Source organism: Gouania willdenowi, chromosome 16, assembly GCF_900634775.1.
Source record: "Gouania willdenowi chromosome 16, fGouWil2.1, whole genome shotgun sequence".
Taxonomy (NCBI): domain Eukaryota; kingdom Metazoa; phylum Chordata; class Actinopteri; order Blenniiformes; family Gobiesocidae; genus Gouania; species Gouania willdenowi.
In genome coordinates, this window is record NC_041059.1 from 20,627,918 (window position 1) to 20,648,093 (window position 20,176).

The 20,176-nt window shown below is 37.9% G+C and overlaps 1 protein-coding gene across 5 annotated transcripts in view; it reads left to right on the forward strand.

Moving 5' to 3' along the window:
• Positions 1-20,176, forward strand: part of LOC114477558 (RNA-binding motif, single-stranded-interacting protein 3-like) — a 132,818-nt gene that overhangs the window by 95,266 nt on the left and 17,376 nt on the right. For all 5 annotated transcript variants that reach the window (XM_028469930.1, XM_028469933.1, XM_028469931.1 and 2 more), the window contains exons 5-8: positions 176-333; positions 1,089-1,168; positions 10,831-10,937; positions 15,898-15,941. In XM_028469930.1, coding sequence (XP_028325731.1) covers positions 176-333; positions 1,089-1,168; positions 10,831-10,937; positions 15,898-15,941 — 389 coding nt within the window. The remainder of the gene's footprint in view (positions 1-175; positions 334-1,088; positions 1,169-10,830; positions 10,938-15,897; positions 15,942-20,176) is intronic.

Sequence of the window (20,176 nt, forward strand, 5' to 3'; positions counted from 1 at the left end):
TGATAATGAAAGTGTAAAGTCCTTATAAACCATTTTTTAGAGTTATAATTATGTTACAGCTCTGCGTAGGTTTTTTTTTCCGATGATTTTGTAAATGCTAAAGGTTGTTTGGTATTTGCTTTACATTGTTGTAGAATTCGCCCACCTCTTATACTGTCTTTCTGTTTTTCCACAGCAACAGGAGCAAGACCCAACCAACCTCTATATATCAAATCTGCCAGTGTCAATGGATGAGCAGGAGCTGGAAAACATGTTGAAGCCGTTTGGTCACGTCATTTCCACAAGGATACTGAGGGATGCCAATGGCCTGAGTAGAGGAGTCGGCTTTGCTCGGTAAGTGAAAAAAAACAACAACCCTGTAATGATTAAATAGATTTAACAAGTGTTTAGTCATTTCAGGTTGTTCAATCACTTAGCACAGGAGCTGCGAGTAGTATTTGCCCTTGGATGATATGACAGCTTAATTTTTGTAGCACTTGAGTGAGATATTGATGTATTCATTTTGTGTGTGTGTGTGTGAGTGCGTGCGTGCGTGCGTGTTTGTGTTATTCTCAGTTACAATTGTAGTGTGGCAATGATTTGAATGCAGTCAGGCAATCTTTCAGGTTCAATGAATATGAGAAGAAATCCCAAGACTCACGCATAAACATGCATGCTCACATCTCTCACACACACTTACACATCCTACGTTACCAATTTTCTCCTCCTCACACACATACGCTTACACGCGCTGCTTTTTGCTTGCCAAGCAGGCAATTAGTCATTGAGCTGTGATTGGGTGAGCGGAGCTGAATGGGGCAGACAAAGAGGACATGACACATAACAGCTCAGACTGAATGGAGCTTTTAAACCAGGACAAAGGAGAGGAAACCCCATAGAAAACCCAGACTCTCAGTGATACACGACATACCTAAGGCATTCTGCCCAACTCGCCGAGAATCATGCCTGTACATTCCTTATTTTACCACGAAATGCACTGCTTAATGTAAAATAGCTTATGTTCAATTAAAAGTAACATTTAGCCCTTCATGCACTAGGTGTGTTTTGTTATTATATTTCTTTCTTTTTTCCTTTTTTTTCATTTCTAGGATGGAGTCCACAGAGAAATGTGATGTAGTGATTCAAAATTTCAATGGGAAGTTTTTAAAAACTCCTCCAGGCATGACAGGTAGGTGTCAATCTTTCACCTTATTAAATCACGTACCAAGATATATTAAGCCCTCAGTATTCAGGATTTTTCTTTTATCTGTCAGTAGCATTTCCATAAACATGGTTTGTTTTTCTTATTTTTAAATGTAATGTAATGTTACAAAATGAACATTGGTGACTTTTCAACCAGTTTGCCCTCAAACTTCAGGCCGATCGACCAAGTTATTTCAGTTGTGGGTTATAAAAAATAAATGTCAGATTTTCCCAGTTGTCACAGACTTAAATATTTTAATGAGTGATTACCATAATGTGAATTGATGCTGTTACAAATTGTGTGAGTAATGTTCCATTTTAGTTTCTTCTTTTTTATTATACATAGTTTTCTCTCTTCCTTGAGTCATTTTAATATAAGTGAATAATTATTTTTTGTACTGGTTTAGGTGACTCACATTCAAACAGAATCCACAACAATGAATGTAAAGCGTAAAAAGATTATTTTTTTAAAATCAAATAGAATTATTCCGATTTTTATTTGTATTTTTCTTTTGGTTTATTCATTTGAACACTAAGGTATTTATTTTACTTGGCATTTTAATGTTTAAGATAGTTTTGATCATTAAGGGACTCATCATATTAAATTTAGCATTCTTACATTTTTTAGGATAACCCACATATTTAATCTCTAGAATGTGTCGTCGTTTGCAGCATTGGCATGCAGCTGTTAAAAATAAAATAAATCAAGCACAAAGCCGTGCATAGTGCAGGTATTAAAATATTGTTTACTGTGGTTTAGTGGAACTATATGTATATTTCACAAAGAGAAAGTATAGAAATACAGTTGTTTTAGATTGTTGTTTTTTTATTTTTTTAAAAAGAAAAAAATTCAAACTTCTAATTTATTTTTTAAAAACTTCAGGCGACCCCACTTAAACTTGCCTCATTTGTTAATTTTACACGCTCTCTTCTCTCTCCAAGAAAAGAAAAAGCTCATCAACAATGACAATCATGCATTAGAATTTACAAAAGCAAACATGTTTGCACTGTCAAATCCTTCAATTTTGCTTTTATTATTGTTCCTACTCTCATAATTGGACTTTGCCCTCGTGCACTTGTAAATTACTTGTTTCTGACACTAATACCACCCACATGTATTGGTTCTTTTCTCCTGCTTGCAAATGATGTCTGCAAAGATGAGCAATAATGTTATCCCAGAGGCGCCAGAGATCAATTATAGACACGACTCCAGCAATTGACAATCAATCTTAATTCTTCAACTAGCCCAGTCTTGCCTCCAACTATATCTATTAACCTGACTCACCCTAAAGTGAACATTTTGAGGTGTACCTGCTGTACCTAAATTCATCATGAATTCATCACACTGTGTTACACAGCCGCAGGAGAGAAGAGTGGAGGTCAAACTGACAATTAAAAGTGTCCTCCTTCCTTTTAAGGCACTCTCGTGAAATTCAGCAGATTGTGTAAAATGTTGCTGTGAAAGCAAGATGAATAATTAATGTGATGCACCAGCTTTAGTAGGTTTTTCTACCGGTGATGTTGTGTCTGGTTTCTTTGGGCTTGTTCTTGACCCGTTACTGTTTGGTGTCTGAGCTCATCCAAGAGGAAAATATAGGAGGTTATTATTACAGAAAAGTTTAAACTGAAAATGTTCCCCTGGATTTCTCTAACCTCAAACAGTACTGACAGGTTCTTCCATTGGTATTCCACCAACATCCACTGTTTCCTGTTCTGTTTTCAATTAGAGTGTGACAATATCTCGATACGGCGATATATCACGATATTTTTTCCTCACGATCATCTATCGATTTAAAAAATATTTTTTATTTATTTATTTGGATTTAAGGTTTAAGATATTTGATTATTTTCAAAACCTTTTCTGCTTTTTCACAAAATGTCCAGGTAGGTCCTCACAGAACTGTTTGTTGAAGGAACCAATATTTTGTTTACTGGAATATTGCACTACAATGGTGTCACTGGTAAGAAAGACCCTATTTTTTGTTAACAGAAAGCACTATTGGAGATACTTATTGGTTTACATTGGTATCAGAATCAGAATTCCTTTATTAATCCCAGGGGGAAATTGCTTTTGTTTCGGCCACTTTATGAAAACTAAAATCACATATAAAAGAATAAAAACATTTAATAAAGACAAAAGAAAGAATAAATGTTAAATAAGTGTATGATTAAGTAAAAGACTGTTAAAAATAAGGATTAGATACACATGTTGACACTTATTTACAGAAATGTTGCATTAAAATAGTGACACTTTTTCAATGTATTGTCTTTCAAAGGTATAAACTAAAAATGGTATTTTTTGACTTAATCTTTTTTTTTCTTGTTATGTCATAGATTATTGTAGATTAATTTCTGACCAATGTATTGATAATCGCAGTATTGTCATATTGTGAGGTTATCGTGAGCTTTGTATCACGTATCGTATCCAGAGGTTCCCAACCCTTAATTCATTTTTTTTTTCTTTTTACAAAAAACAAATTCAGATGATTAAATTCCGTTTTCACAAGCAGCTTGGACACACTCTTCATTTGAAAATCTTGCCTTGCAGAAGTCGTGTTTTACAAGGACAAGTCATTAAATTTGTAGCGGGAGGATGTTGCATTTCCTTGTTTTTTGATCACCACAGCAGCTGCCCAGTACAAAGCTTAACAACGTTATGAGAAAACCACTTAAAATGTGTCTGCAGTCATTCAGATGCATTGCAGATAGTGTGTGAAGACAGATGATGCCGTCCTGGCAAGCTTGCTTTACTCGATCTATTATGTTTGATATTCATTGGTTCTCCATGGCGCCAGCTGCTATTCAGTGGACTAGCCAAATATAAAAGCTAATCAGCTATTCCCAGGCCTGTCATTTTTCTTTCCATTCTTTTCTTTCCTCTTTTTTTCTTTCTTTTTTTTTTTTGGAGACATTTTTATTTCTTTCCTGACAATCTGGAGTTCAGTATGCAATATTCTTAGGAACCCAAACAGCCACTTTGCACTGAGATGCTTGGGTTTTTATCCTACTGATTAGACTCTGACAATAATTAGTAATTTGTTGGATGTTTGTATGTTTTTTAAAGCCCTCCTCAACATTTTTGTGGTGTTAAAGTTTGGCTTAAACAAGTTTATTCCATTTAACTATGTGGTTTTTTTTTTGTTCTCATTGTGTGTTTAGAGTTACTATGTGCATGGAAAGCCCCCTTCTTCTTTAACTTAATTTACCATTAAGTGCTCTTCGATATGAATCAGATGACTGGAAGTTTCAGACTTTCTAAAGCAGTTGAGCAACTCATTACCAGTTGGCTGATATTCTTCTTTTGGGAAACAGGCTGTTGGCTCAGTGGGAAAAATAAATCTTTCTTTTTTTATTCATCGACACGATTTTCTGAAGAGCCTGATCTTTGCCTGTCAGTGTTTTCATTTTTTGGTTAGCCACATTTTATTTGGTTGTAAAAATGACTACAACAGGAAAAGAGTTTCCTTTCAAATCCTAATTCTCTGCTCTGCATTTGAATATGTGTTAATTGGCCGTTTTATTAAATCACAGGACTTGTTTATGTTTATGCAAGCAGTAAAATGATTTCCTTGGTATAATTTCATGTTATTTTAAGCAGTCTGCCAAAGTCATTCTAAGTTCATGACCCTTTTTTCTTAAGGCTTTTGAGAGCTCTTTAGATCCTGGCGTGATGACAGAGCAAATGGCAAAAGTAAAGTAACAGAGCTTGAATGAATGAAGAGATGAATTATCAAGGCCAGCCACCACCTAAAGAGGAAGAAATAACTCACTCCTGATTTTCAACACTAAGTTACAGTATATAATGGAAGGTTTTACAGGTATTTGAGAGTACCCTACTTTTAAAATACTAGTACAGTGCCCGTCGGAAGTATGTATTCATATAGTGGAAGCTTAAGTAGAGTTGTCAATTATAGGCATAATAATAACAGCATACTCTGTAGCATTATAAAGGGGTATATTTGCAGGTGCAAAGTAAAATAGCGTGTGCAATTTCTCTGGTTTAATTCTATGAGACATCCGCATGATAAATGTGTTGTTTTTTTTACACGTTTTGGTGTATTTTTCTGTAATGTACATTTTTTGGAGTCATTATGTGTATTTTTGTGCATTTTTTGAACAATTGTTGTTTTTTGTTGCCATTGTAGTGTGATTCTGGAGTCATTTTGTGTATTTTTGTTTTGTTTTTTGGTGTAGTTTTGTGCATTTCTGTTGTCATTTTAGTTTTCTGTAGTATATGTTTTTTGGAATCATTTTGTGTGTTTTTGGAGCCTTTTTGTATATTCCTGTGCATTTCTGTTGTCGTTTTGTGTACTTCCCGTATAAATATTGTTTAATTTTTTCATTTGTGCATTTTTTGTATAATTATTGTTTTTTCTTGCATTAGTAGTGTGATTCTGGAGTCATTTTGTATCTTTTTTTAGTGTAGTTTTTTGCATTTCTGTTGTCTTTTGTGTATTTTTTGTATAAATATTTAGTTTAGTGTATCATTTCATTTTCATGCACCAGTCCATCCACGTGTACTTGCCTAACTTTCACTAAACGTATCTATTTTCAGTAGTTAGGTGTAGTGGCAGGTGTGGCGTGAGTGAAGCGGCAGTAATCAGGTGACCTTCACTATGTAGCACCGTCTACGTAACATGTAAACACTTAGGTCTGACTCACTACAGTCACTACCACGCTATGGACGAGTGTCGTGACACAGACTGTAACCAGACTAAATGGTGGTCCGTTATTGAGAGTGAGGAGTCACGTGGTGAGTTGGGTTGTTTTGGGGGGGGGTCTGAGCCCGTCAGCCATGATGGTGGTACACGCCCCTAGAATTTCACGCATTCGCCAGAGCTTTACTTTTTGCACATTTACGTAGAGGAATACGACAAGGAAAAAGAAGAATAGCAATGCAAAAAGAGGAGGCGAAAGAAAAGGGACCTTACAGGGACAAACTGATACCAAGCGCAAAAAAGAGGTATTTGGAGAAGCTAGTGGACATTCGCAACATCGACCCGTACGAGCTATCTGCAGCGGAATGGCACAGAGACCTGGACCTTTTACCTCCGTGCACATACATGGACATCGTAAATTACCTAGTTTTTGGTGTAAGTTACTACACAATGCAGGAGTTCAAAAGCCACAAGTCTCTGGAAAGTTACGAGACTTTCTGCTGCGGCTGGGTCCAGGACCTGGTCATCTACAAGCCTCCAGCTGGTGAAAACAGCATTGTACTGGCAAAAGTAAGTTTCTTCACATATGTGTTTTAGTGTGTCAGAGACAAAGGCACTACAGCGTCCACAATCACATAAGGTAACCTACACTTCCTAGCTTTAAGAGACAACTACATGAAGACATTTTAAGAGAACGTTCCTGAGTGAAAATGCAGAGAACACACTCTCATCCACGGGGGTGTGCGATCGAAAATAAGGTCCTTTCTTCTAATTGCAGCCAACCAAGCAATCCGACGTCTCCTCGTCAGGTCAGACACTTGCTCTCCTAGATGCTGTGTCCATTTCGGTAACCTAAAAAACTGTATCCCGTTGTTCCTCCGTCTTCCATGGCTATCGTGGGAGGTATTGGAGCAGTTCTTAACGCAGCAGTGACTTCCAGGCATGGTCAAACAGTGCGGAATAGCAAGTACCTCCGCTACTACCGCGTTAGTAACACATGTAAACAATCTGTTTTGCCTCGGGACTTATGCCAACATGGCGGCGGGGAGGATCGGGAGGATGGGCTCTAGGCCGTGACGACAACTCCTCATTCTCAATACACTCAACACTCACATACCTGCATGCATGTCACGTAGACGGTGATCGATAGTGAAGTGCACCTGATCGACGTGTGTGTGTTTGAGACTCTCTACCTGGGACTCTAATCTCCTCCGTTGGTTCTCTCTCACACACGTGCGCTGCTGAGAAATGTGCAGCTTTCACACAGCAGCCATTGCCGTTGATAACTTCCGAGTGAGGTCTATCCGGTCTAAATAACTATAAAACTAACATGAAAATAAACATTTTGAAACGTCATCACCAAATAAGGAACAGTAAAAAAGTATGTTTCCTCAAAAGAGAAGCCCACAGGAGCTCTGGCACGCATCGGAAGTGAGCTGTGTAGTGAAATATATATAGATGGTGCGCTAGCGCCCCCTCACACTCCGAGGTCAAAAGCTGAATAGGTTTCACTTTTGTGCCATTCAGAAGTGAAATAAAATTAAAATAAACATTTGGAAATGACTAAATTACACCAGAATAACAGATGCACAAACTCGGGGTGTTTGGAAGCCGTTTACAAAGTTTCAGGTCGAACAGGCACCCCGTCGGGGAGATATTATCACTCCACTCACACACACACACACACACACACACACACACACACACACACACACACACACACACACACAGACCTTTTTTGCTTTTATAGATAGATATTTCATAGATCAGATCAAGTGTGTATAATACCAACCTTACAAGATTAAACGAAGATGTAAAGCAGGGAAACTTCAAGCCTTTGTACTGTTCTTTTTTCTGTACTCGTGGGAATAAAATTCCTCATATACATATTTGTCTTCTTTTCAGGTTGTACCTCCCTTATCAAATTGGTTTCTTCGTTTTTGTTTGTACTAACTAAAAGAAAGTTGCAAGAAAATCCCCACTTCAGCCTCTATTCACACACAACACATCTTTCTCTCTTTGTATTGGATCTCAGCGAATAAAAAAATCTGTTGTAGGGAAAGCTGTAAATCAATAACTGTTTCACAAATATAAAAGACTACCAATAGATTCCAGAACAGGTGTAGCTTTTGCTGCTTGTGTGATTTTTCTTTGAGTAGACGGAGGCACAAACACTTCTTGACAATGAATTCGACAAGTTGTCAGCTCCTCCGTCTGTCTTATCAGTTTTACAAAATGACAACAGTGCAAACATGCAGCTTTGAAGATAATATCAGCAGTGCATGTCAGCCCTCATGTCACTTTTTTTTAATTTTTCTGAATGATAAATGAATACATTTAATGAAGGGTAGGGTAAGAACAAATTGTATTATTCTCGCTGTTGGCTGTGTTACAACATTCTTGTTTGATGTTCTGGAAAAATTCTGAGGATTCATTGATTTTTTTAAAATTTGAATTTTAAAGATCCTCATAAATTACAATAATCACATGTGCTTATTTTGTTTTTTAACCCTCTGTTGGCAAATATGAACCCCTGCAGAGAGCATAATACCTCACGATCATACGTACTGTATATGATTTACTTCCAGAATTACAGCAGTACACGTAATTGATAAATATTAAAACATTTAATTATATCATTCTTCCATCAGAAGGTTTTCTCTACACATATCTAAATGTTGCACGATACTTGAATAAAGATAATGCACAGTATTACCAAGTAAAGGTTTTTTCTTGCATTTTGTGCATTTTTCAGCTGCTTTGCCTTGGCATTCTCACCTCTTTTAATTTTGTTGTTTAGTTAAAAAGAAAAACTTGGGGATGGGGGGAGGGGTTAAAACCTGTTTTACTAAATACCTTAAAGTCCTCTCCAAACTAAGTGTTTATTTTCTTTCTGGTTTATTGGGCTGAAAACATCATAGATTTATTTGTAAACCTACTTTTCTTTATTGCAAGGATGAGGCACAAGGCATAGCACCAAACATAATACTGTGACAATGAACAAAGACATGAAGGGAAATGATTTAGAGATTAATAACCATACAGCACAGAAGAAGTCACATATATGGGGTTGGTTATTCAGACTTAATCAAGTTAGAATACAGTTATGAGAAATTGTCTTCCATGCCTGCACAGAGTTTTATTTTATCTGTGTACATTTGCAGCACCCGTTCCAGCTCTCAGGAAAGTTACATCAAGCCTTCTAAGCCCAGAACAGCTCCTTTCATTTTCTTTTAAGTTTACCAAGATGAAGAAATCGTATTCTTAAATGTATTTGCATTGTGTATTTTGGATTCAACACATTTCGTGTGTCGATACCAGTACGATGAGGTTCCGATATGGGGCCATTGTGTGCAATTGTGTATTTTGATCCAAATGTCAAAAAAAAAAAAAACAGATAAATGTATGTGTAATGGTTACACAACAGCCACTATGACTCTTCCGAGCGAAACGATTCACGAGCGGGTATGTTTAATTATCTTATCTTATCTGGCTTCTCTAGAAGGAATATTAAAGAAAATACCCTCACTAAACCTTTACTATTATATATAAGCTTTGATAGAGATTGCAATTAAAATTCACTACAGCTACGCATTCACAAATTGCTGCACGCGTTCACGACTCTTCTGCGGCAGGACTGTAGCAAAAGTCACGTGGAGAACACATCAAATCCTGAAGCCTGATATTTACAGTTCACAACGCATTAATGGATCTGGATGACATCGAAATACACATTTACAAATACTTTTGCTACATACATGATCAGTTAAATCCATGTGACCTTTTAGATTTTGCTTATCCACTACATACTGTGATGTGGAGTAGACTTTCTCTTCAGTATAGATTTGTTTTCAGTCAAATAGTACAAGGGTATTGGTTAATAGCATATTTTAGGATGCATCAGTGACTGAAAACATGCCTTGGTGGATGTATTAAGAAAACGAGCAGGAGGCTACTAGCTGCTTTATTCCATTTTGTGTTTAAGTGTCGCTATGAAGCTGAACTGGGACATGAGCAGAATCAGGGGACTCATAAACAGCCTAAACAACAGCAGCAGTTTAACACACTAAAATTTGATATATCTGAAATACCTTTGATGCCTTTGTTTTGTACCTGATGTTGAGCATTTTACAACTTTTTTGAAAATCCTGCATCGGGGAGGCTATAAAGTTGTTATTTCTCTTAACATTTTATTGTAATTTCACAAGTATGTACGCGCATGTGCGTGTGTGTGTTGTTGAGTACTGTGTAAGGTCCCTGTGAAAGTTATGTTTTTTGTTAAGGCTTTATTGCTTAACGTTGATTTCCAAGATGTGCTCGAATTAAAAGAATTTTTGAAAAAAAAAGGAAGAAGTAGCAAAACAAAGCCGTTACTCTCTTCATGATAATTTTGCTCTAATTTTGCTTCCTCCTTTGTTTGAAGCCTGTAGGGTGTGTACTGCAACAATGGGGTGAACCTAGAGTTTGGTGAACTATTATGTAAAAGGTCACATGAAGTTAATCCTATTTGTAATCAACCCTTTTTTCCTTCTGTGGTCCAGAAAAAGAACAAAGACCTCAGAAAGTTGTCTTTGGCACGATCACAGTCTGTTGCCCATGGCTGAGACTATGTGGAGTTACATGGCGTGTTAACCATGCCTGTTTGGTTTGTCTTTTGAACCTCTCTTACTATGCTTTGATGATTAGCCGGTGGTTTTGTCAGAACTGCTCTTGTAAGAGAAAAAAAAAACAGTTGTAGAGATATTCAGATAGCTGCTGTTTAGGTGTTTGGATTGGGGCAGAAAAGATAAATCTAAGCATTCAAGTGCTGTTTTAAGGTTCACCTGATTTATGGTATAGTTTTGTTTAGACGGCAGCAGAGTGTCGCGTCGTGCAATCTGTGTTTTTTCAACTCTTGTACTAATGGATGCTAGTTTACATTTCTTTGTCAATAAAATGATGAATCCATTTCTGTGTTTCTCCTTAAATGTTTGTGTGAATCCCAATGTAGCCCCCGCAGAGCCTTTGCTGTGCAAGTTTGCTGATGGAGGCCAAAAGAAGAGACAGACTCAGGTCAAATATCCCCAGAATGGCCGACCGTGGACAAGAGAATCAGAGGTAAAAATGTCACTGCAGTTCAGCTAAATGTGCAACTGATTTTTCCAAAAATGTGTCCTCTTTATTATATTGTATTTATGCTTTTAGTCCTAAACATATTACACATATGATTAGAAAATACTGCGGAAAGACCTATTCCTATATGAATGTGCTGATACCTGATACCAGTGTCGTACTGCGCTCCTTTTTCTCCTCTCATAAACATAAACCACCAGTGAAAAAAGCCGGCGTAATTAGCGGCTAATGCTATCATAGCTCAGTTCCGACTTTCAAAGATGAAAACTACAGAGAGAACTTTTACCTGCTACTACCACCTCCTCGCTGATTCTCCTCCACGCCAAATCCTTCCTAGTCCGGTCCCGGTTATGAAGGTCGTGTCATACAGCTCCAGGTGGTCACACACAGCTTCTACTCCATGGTTGAATGGGTGAACAGACCGGCGTCAGTGTTGACAGCCTAAGTCATCGTCAACAAAGACTCTGAATGGCTTTCGTCATGCGAAACAACCGCAGGAGTTCAATATTTTCAGCTCTTGCGACTGTGTGGGTGTGCGGATATGCGTAAATTCGGGAGCGCGCTCGCACGGCCAACGCACTTGACGTGCGGATCGTACAGCACTGCCTGGAAAGATTTTGCATCTAAAATACATTCGTGATGGGTTGTATTTAAGACTAAAAGTAAAAAAAAAAGCAATGCACACACTGGCTTAACTGTAAAACTTTATATTTTAATTCCAACTTAGAGAGACTATTGATTTTTACAATTTTTGTAAAAAAAAAAAAAAAAATTCAAACCACCATTAAAACATTATTAATCAGCATTAGATCAAATATCTAAACTGCATTCATGTGATGGTTTGGTTGTTTATCACTTCAAGGTCAGTGAGAGTGAAAAGAAAAGTGAATTACAGGAATAATATGAGCAAAATAGTGTTTTATTTACTGAAATCCTAGCATATGAATTTGCATCAATGGGTAATTGTAGTGGTATTCGGTATTAATGAGGTAATTGTACTTCTTATGGAAAAAAGTAGTATCAGACATCCCCAATTCATATGTTATGCTTTGTAATTCAATTCCCAATAATATAACAAGCTGTAGTATGTTTTTATTATCAGACAATGTGTTTTTTTAGGAGTGTCCTTTGAATGCCTTCTCACTCACTATGTTCGATGTATACATTGTTCTTCACACAAATTTCCCGTTGCACATTCCATCTGATGTTCAAAGAAGAATGCTATCGTCCATGAGGGCTGGACTGCCTTCAGCTTCTTTTATTGGGTCAGGTGTTGCTTTTGTGTGTGCTTCTCCGTAGTCCGCTAATTGCGTAAAGGGCAGGCAGACAGCAGCTGGATTTACCTGATAATTAATGCTTGTGGCCAGGAGTTTCAAGCTGTCACTCATAATTAAAGTGACCGCCCATGAGTAATCAAGCTTTTCTCCTGACAAGCAACATGTAAATTATGTGGCCTGTCTGCTTTGACAGCATGAAAGGCCGTACTAAGTACCTCTCTGCAGGCCCAAACAACCAGTGTTAACGTTGTTGACTAAAAATTGTTGTCATAGTTTTTTAAGTGACTGTACCTAGACTGTGACTTTTTTTTTTTTATTATCTATTTATTTTTAAATACATGCAGAAAAAAACAATTTTATCAAATATTGATATTTTCGTCAACTAATAAAAAACAAAATAAGTTTGACATGTGAGACAAAATCCAATCAAAGCTAATGTGGTTATGTAGTCTTACACATTGTCTGTGTTGATTTACAAACATTAATACTATTCCATATCAGGTTGATAAAAAGGAAGTCAATCTTTAAGGAAAAATGCATAAACTCATGTGCTGTATATTTTAGCAGACTATATCTGTAACAGATTTAGTCGACTAAAGTGTTAAAGGGGACATATCTTGGTTTTAAATCCTTCCTTTTTAGATATAAATCATACAGTTGTGGTCTATATAAAGAGGAACTGCACTGCTTGGGTCTGAATTCCTCATTATTATAGCTCCACAGGCCTCTTTTCTACCCTTTTCTGATGTGCTTCTGAGAGCAACTCGTTTTGGTGCGGTCTCTTTAAATGCAAATGAGACGCTCCATACCCCGCCCCCTCTTCAGGTGACACTCGGTTCAACTCCACCCTGCTCGGCCATTTTTGTAGTTTGATAGAAGAGATACGGCTATGTAGCGGCGCATAAACTTTTTATTCAGAGGTTATTTACAAAATGTCAACAACAGAAGACTGTTGTCCATCCAGCCTTACATGTTTGAGCCAGAGTCTGACCCAGCGGAGCGAGATGAAAATGAAGATGATGAACCTGCAGAACCCTAACAAGTGAGCTAACACAAGCACCGAGCTAACGCTAGCGCCAAGCTAACGTCACGAAATGCATTTTAATACAGTCTTTTCGGAGACAAAAACGGCAAAATGAAATGACTACTGAAAACTTTAGACTTAAATTAAATCACGTAGGCCATATCATCAAGGATCTAAAACGCACACAGCGCTAACATATGAAGTCTGAAGACGATGCAACTGCTAATGCTAGCAAAACAATGACAGGGACGTCTTATCATCACACTTTTTAGCGTTATTTACAGCTTACCGAAGTGCTCTATTCATCGTCTCCAAAGATAGAAGGAATTGAACCCTCAATCAGACAAAGTCTTTCGGCAAATCCTTCTTTATACTGGCAAAGCAGTCATCCTTGAAGTGCTTCGCGCACACAAAAATGACCTTACCCACATATGTGGGTACATTTCCGTGAAAAATAAAACTCAACCAGGCACTTTGAAAAGGTTCTGATGCTGAGAGACGGTGTAATGAAGGGTGGGTTACTACATCCAACAACCAAACAGTTTGACTTATCCTCTTGTAACTTCGGCGTCCTTGAGCTTGGACTACAAAATAAAAGCGAGAAATAAAAATGGCGGATTGCTCGAAGTGTTGGACCTGGAGTTGATGTACTAATTTGGCAGTTCCGCTGCAAATACTGTGATGTAATAGTTCAAAAAACGTAATAGAGAATAGAAAAATCGAAACAGATTGAAAAATATGAGCAAAACAGAATATAAAGATATCTACGGAGCACCTGAAGAGACTAATTTGATTTTTTCTGTACTTCTAAGGACTCTAAATATACAACAAAATGCATTTAAGGGCTAAAAAAGTGGATTTAGCATGATATGTCCCCTTTAATGTTATAGTTGTAGTTGACTAAAACTAGAATATAACTGAAATAGTCCTGATGACAAAATTTCAACTAAAACTAAGCTGCATTTTAGTCAAAAGACTACGACTAAAACGAAATAAAAATCTGCCGTCCAAATTAACTCTGCAAAAGAACAAGACGTGTTGTTGCAATAAGTTCTCAGACATGTAGAGAATCAACCAACTACAGTAAGTGTCAGGTTTTCTGAGATGTTAGTATGGAAGCATGAATAATTATCATTTATTTTCATAGCTGTTCAAATCTATAGCTTTTTCTTTGTTTCTTTTAGTCTTGCTCATTTTGAACAGTTTAAAAGACAGAAAGGTTTGACAAACTCGCCTGCTGTGTCATTATCAGCCTTCATTCTCAGTAACAATATCTAGGCTCATGTTAACAATGTTGCCGACAGTGTAAATAGCAGCATGTATGAAAGTTGGTAATGCAAAATGTAAGGTTCCAGTTAGACCTTTTTGTCTAGTTGTTTGCTTTTATTTAAACTCCCACCTCCAGTCTGTCTTCTTCAGAAGAAACAAAACCCAGAACTGAAAGCCGACTGACTGTTGCACAATGCAGAGGGTTCAGAAGTTTTTGTGTCAATACCAAAGCTTTAATTTTCAGAACAAGGCCTGGTGAATAATACAAACACCCACTCACAGAGTGAGCATTTGAACAGTTTCCCAGCATCTGTTTTACAGGGTGGTAAAGCTCGATGAAATGAAACCAGGCATAAACTGTACATGGCAACAGAGGCGCCACAACAGAAACAAGGTGCAGAGCTGTTTCAATTTCATGTAGCTGGCACTGATCAGGTGTACTTTTCCCTGAACAAATAACTTTGCCTACACCAGTCACGCAAGACATTGTGCTTTCCACCTTTAAATGGTTTGCTAATGTTAAATCGTTCTAATTGCTTTTTCTACATTTGTGAACTGTCAGTTGAACAAGGGATAAATAAGACACATTTATCAGCCTGAGGAAAGCCCTGACAAGCCGTACTTGACCCTGAAGCATCTCTTCAGACGTTTATGCACTTGTCGGGCACAGGCCTTGGAGTCTGGGTTGACTGATAGAGACATCTGGTCATGGCGATGCTTTGAGTTGCTTCACTGCACCCTAACATTTAGTTAGGCAGAACCAAGCCTCCAAACCCCCCCTCGCTCCTTGATGACCTGGCCTTGAGTAAATGACACGGGCACATATTGCACTCAAGATCAATCAGATGTATAACCTTCATTAAGTGAAACACACTATAAAGATTTAGATTTTGTGCATTTTCAAGGGTAATGGAAACACAGCTAGGGTTACGAGTAGAGACATTAGCATTTTTAGGCTGAAATTAATTGTTCAAATTCTAGGAAATGAACAGAAAATGAGCATATAATTAAATGTTTTTTCAAGGTAAAAAAAAAAGAAACTTGTTTATATTGGGTTGGTTGCTGTTCTTTCTATTAATAAACTGGATGTGTTCATCCTGTCCTTGCTTGAAAAAACACAGTAAAAGTTTAGCATTTGAACAGTTAAAGAAGTACAAATGTATTGCATTAGGCTACTAAAAATTGAGGGGTGCTGCAATCATTAAAGACTGGATGTAGAATTGGAAAACAAAATATGAAACAGCATTAATTAATTTAACATTTGTACATAATAAGAGAGAGGTAATTATTATATTATTGATCACAACTGAACAAATTCTTCTATCTCAGATAACATCTGTATAAAAAAGTTTTATTTTGATGTGTGTTTTTTCAGAGTGGGATGGCGCTGACCTATGATCCAGCCACAATGCAGAATGGGTAAGTAAGAAATGCTTTTCACAAAAGTTTAAACATTTTATACTTTTAAACTCACCACAGTTGCAGTATCTCTATAGTTTTATTATAGAAGATGTAAGATGAATACACCAGTCCTGCTATCAGCCCTTATTTACACATAAACACTTTCATGCAAATGAAAATGCACTTGTTGGCGTACAGGTAGCCTACAGTTGATAATGCACATGCTAACTTATATCACAGTGAAGCTGAATCTCAGGTCTGACTGCTGCAGGTGTAGCATTTATTTATACACCTTTGCATTAAAGCTGTCAGACCTGCAGATTCTGATTGCCGACAGAGAAGGTGGGTGGTGTTGCCTTGCCGCTGTAAGACTTTCATCAGCTGAGGCTATCAGCAGTGCTCCTCAGCTGAATGCAGAGTGCATTCTGTGTGTCTGTGTCTGCTTGTGGGAAATTGGAGAATGGTCTTGTTTGGTGGTAACAATCTTGGTGATGTGATCTCTGGTAATCTTTGGACAGTCAATGTGGCCCTTTACTCCTGTGAGTCAGTGTGTGTACCTGTCTGTGTGCGTGTGTGTTTACATTAACACTTAGCTAGCATCAAGGTCGCCATGCTAATTAGGAAAATGACACCAGTGGTGTTCACACTTCACACCTCCCTTTTCATCTCTCAGGTTTCATTCGTTGTCCTTGGTGTCACTCTTATGGTCCTCTCCCCACCCGTCATAACTATCTTTTTCTAGGACTCCTAGAGGTCAATAGTTTGAAGGTTGAATGAGCAATCAACTGAGTTAACACATCCCATGCCACATGGGATCTAAACACGTTAGATCATCCCATAGAAGCGATTCGAAGCAGTATAACGGCTACTAAAATTTTAACTAATTGTAACCGCTTGCGCTGCGCCAAAGGAAAGTAAACTCTCAACTGTCAGCTGAGTCAGCTGTTTCAAACACTCACATGAGCTGCTATGCCACTTTCTTCTCCTCTTCATCTCTTCCTGTCACAGAAATAGTCCATTTAAGAAAATAGTCCATTGTTTTGTCCAACCACTGCATTGCATTGGGTCACAGACACGTCAGATCATCCCATAAAGGTGATACGAGGTGGTGTAACGGCTACTAAATGTGAAACTGTTGTGAGCTCTCTTCGGTTTATCTGTATGCTGAATTATCTATATACTGAATGTAAAAATATTACCTGTCATATTGACTGTAATATCAACCTGCCTTCGCACGAGATTCTCCTCTTGACATCATATTGGGGCAAAATATCAACATGCTCGTTTGGAGCTGACTTTTTACAAAATGCGGAATAGCAAGGGAGGAAGGAAACATAACTTTTTCAACTTTTGCCCTCTGAATGATGCTAGAGGAATGTATATCACTGTAGTAAAACTATTATGAAGTGTTATTTCATATCTGCTCCTTTAAGTAATGATTGCTACATTACAGCTCGCATTTAGATACCCAATAAGCATTTTTTATGTATTGATGCAACAGGCACCCCTAACCTACGAGATGAGATTAATACAGAATCAATGCAAAGATAATTTGTACCTATTGTTCAACACTGCGATAGTTTACACAAGCTTATCCACAGTTAAAATTGGGCAATAAATGTTTAGGTTTTTGCTATGTTGGAGAACGTACTACTGCCGAAAATGTTATATTTTAGAGGAAAGTAAGCCCGAGGAAAGCAGGTGGTGTCATGGGAATTCATGGTCAAATTCCTGAAATATTGTCAGACTTACATACTCCACAGTGTACTCCACTACAAATGTCCTCATGTTCATCTTCATCTTCTCCTTAAACAAATCCACACATCCTGTCAGTCCTTAAGAGAGAAGGTAAGGAAACCCTTACATAGACACACAGGTGAAAACTAAAAACAAATCCAAAAGACATTACATTAAATCGGTAAGAGAAGGAAGATTTGTCTTCATTGTGAATATAGTCAAAAATACATTTGACCTATAACCTTTCGGGCTGTGCCTGGCTGGGTCTCTGCCCACAGGACACAGATGCTCGCCCTAACCCCAGACCTGGATCCACAATGGGGCCCCGGTAGCACCATTATGGGCTATGGTTATGAACTTTGGGTCAAAATTGAAAGAACAAGTCTCCAACATCAGTGAGTTTCCTCAGCAGACTGAAAGGAAGCTCCCTTAGTAGAGCTGCTGCTCCAACATGTCAAGGGAAGCCATCTGAGGATGCTCTGGCATCTGTTTCGGATGCTCCATGGTTGCCTCCCTAGGGAAGTGGTCCTGCCTTGTTCCAACAGGGGAAGACCCAGGACATACAAGAGGAACTATGTCACTCGGCTGGCCTTGGAACACTTTGAAGTCCCCACAGAAGAGCAGGAGGAAGTGTCCAGGAAGGGGGAGTTCTGGGAATCTCTGCTGAGATTGCTGCCCCCATCCCGGCTTTGAATAAGCGGCAGAAGATGGATGGACATTATACATATAAAATATTGCTATCCTAAGTTATTTAGCAAATAATATTAGCAGAAACTACCCTCCATATATCAAAGTAGCCACCAATAATACAGAGCCTGAGTCTTTCCTCCCACACTCCATTTCTCACATGTGTCAAGCTCAAGCTGTCAAACATGAAGGATCTACTCCAGTGTGTTGGAAGGGTGACCCGTCAGTTTGAAGCCCATCTTTAGAAAGAGATGGCACAAAGGAAGGCAGCCATGGTAAGCAGTAGTATTGAAGTGTGGAGATCAGGTTGTTTTGCTCTTTGTGAGTGGAAGCATTGTCAATATGGATAACTCACCTATTGTCACACCACAGTACACAGGTGAGGGTGGGGTTCGTCTGGCTGTGTTTAGTCGTCAAGAACAAACAGTGTGAGGCTATTGAAAAGACATTGGCCACATTTACATGAGAGCTTTTATTCCTCTTTAATTCAGAATAAAAGTTGAATCCTCTTTAAACTGACCTTGTAAACACTTAATTCTGATTTTAAATCTGAATTAAATAATTCCTCTTTCTTGTAGACACCGAATTCCATTTTAATTCCGGTCATTCTGCGAATAAACCGGTTTTCTATGTAACCCTCTATTTGTAATTACTATTTCCATGTAAACACAGAGCAGAACACTTTAATTCGGAATAATTTAATTTAGAATGAATAATTACGAATTAAAGAAAATCGTGTAACCATGGCCATTATCCAGATTCAGTTCATACTGGGTACTAACTAGTACTGCTACTGTACATACAAAACTGTGCCATTTACAAATAACAAATGTACCACCCACATGATTAAAGAAGATGGTGGTTTGCATGTCCTTACTAGAAGTACTTCATCTTGAATCTCTCTAAATTGAAATAAAAACATGAACACATTTGGCACACTAGTGGCAGTGTCTGTATCATTATTCACAAGCTTTCAGTCTTAAAGCAAAACACAACCCATCATACGAATGCACTTTAGATGGTGCTGAATAATAAATAGTGTTACTTATTTTTGTCAGTAATGTCTTTGGAGTCGTTTACATCAACATTTAGCCTTCAAATATATGTATTATCCCTTTTTATGTGGTCATTGCCTTTTTGGAGGTGTGTGTGTGTGTGTGTGAGGGAGAGAGAGAGGGAGAGAGTGTGAGTGTGTGTGCATACATAACACACGCTCCTACAGAAGCATCCATGCACTGATGTTTAAGCCCTTCCCGACCTCTCTTCCGAGGTCGTTGGAGCTCCTTCCGGCGAGGGCCACTAAATGACTATGATATGCTAATGCAGCTAATTAGAGAGGCGAAAAGCAGAGAGAGAAGAGGTTTGAATAAAAATGGAGGGCCGAGCGAGGTCAAGAGGAGGGCAAAGGCAAAAATGAAGTCAGCCCAAGGAGAAGAAAGGTCTGGAATAAATATCAGGTTTTTAGACAATGATGCCAGTTTGTGGTTATTGCTAACATATGTCTGAACTGGCTGTACAGTTTTTGTTCTTAAAAAAACATCTCAATATCTCCCAATTTTAGATTTTTTTTTTTCCTTCCCCTTCTGTATCTCACTCACTGTTTTGCAAATTTGACTAACATCCCTTCAAACCAATTTTAACTTTGTGCAATTTTTTCTTGCCTATTTTTCTTGATTTATTTGTTTATTTTTCCTTGTATCCTTTATGTGCACGCATGCAGACGGTACAAATACACCAGTCCTACTGATTTTAGCATGCTCCCCCAGGTTTCCCAGTTGAAAAATCTCTGAGGTCAATACTAAATCATTCAGCAATTTTTCAGAGCAAAC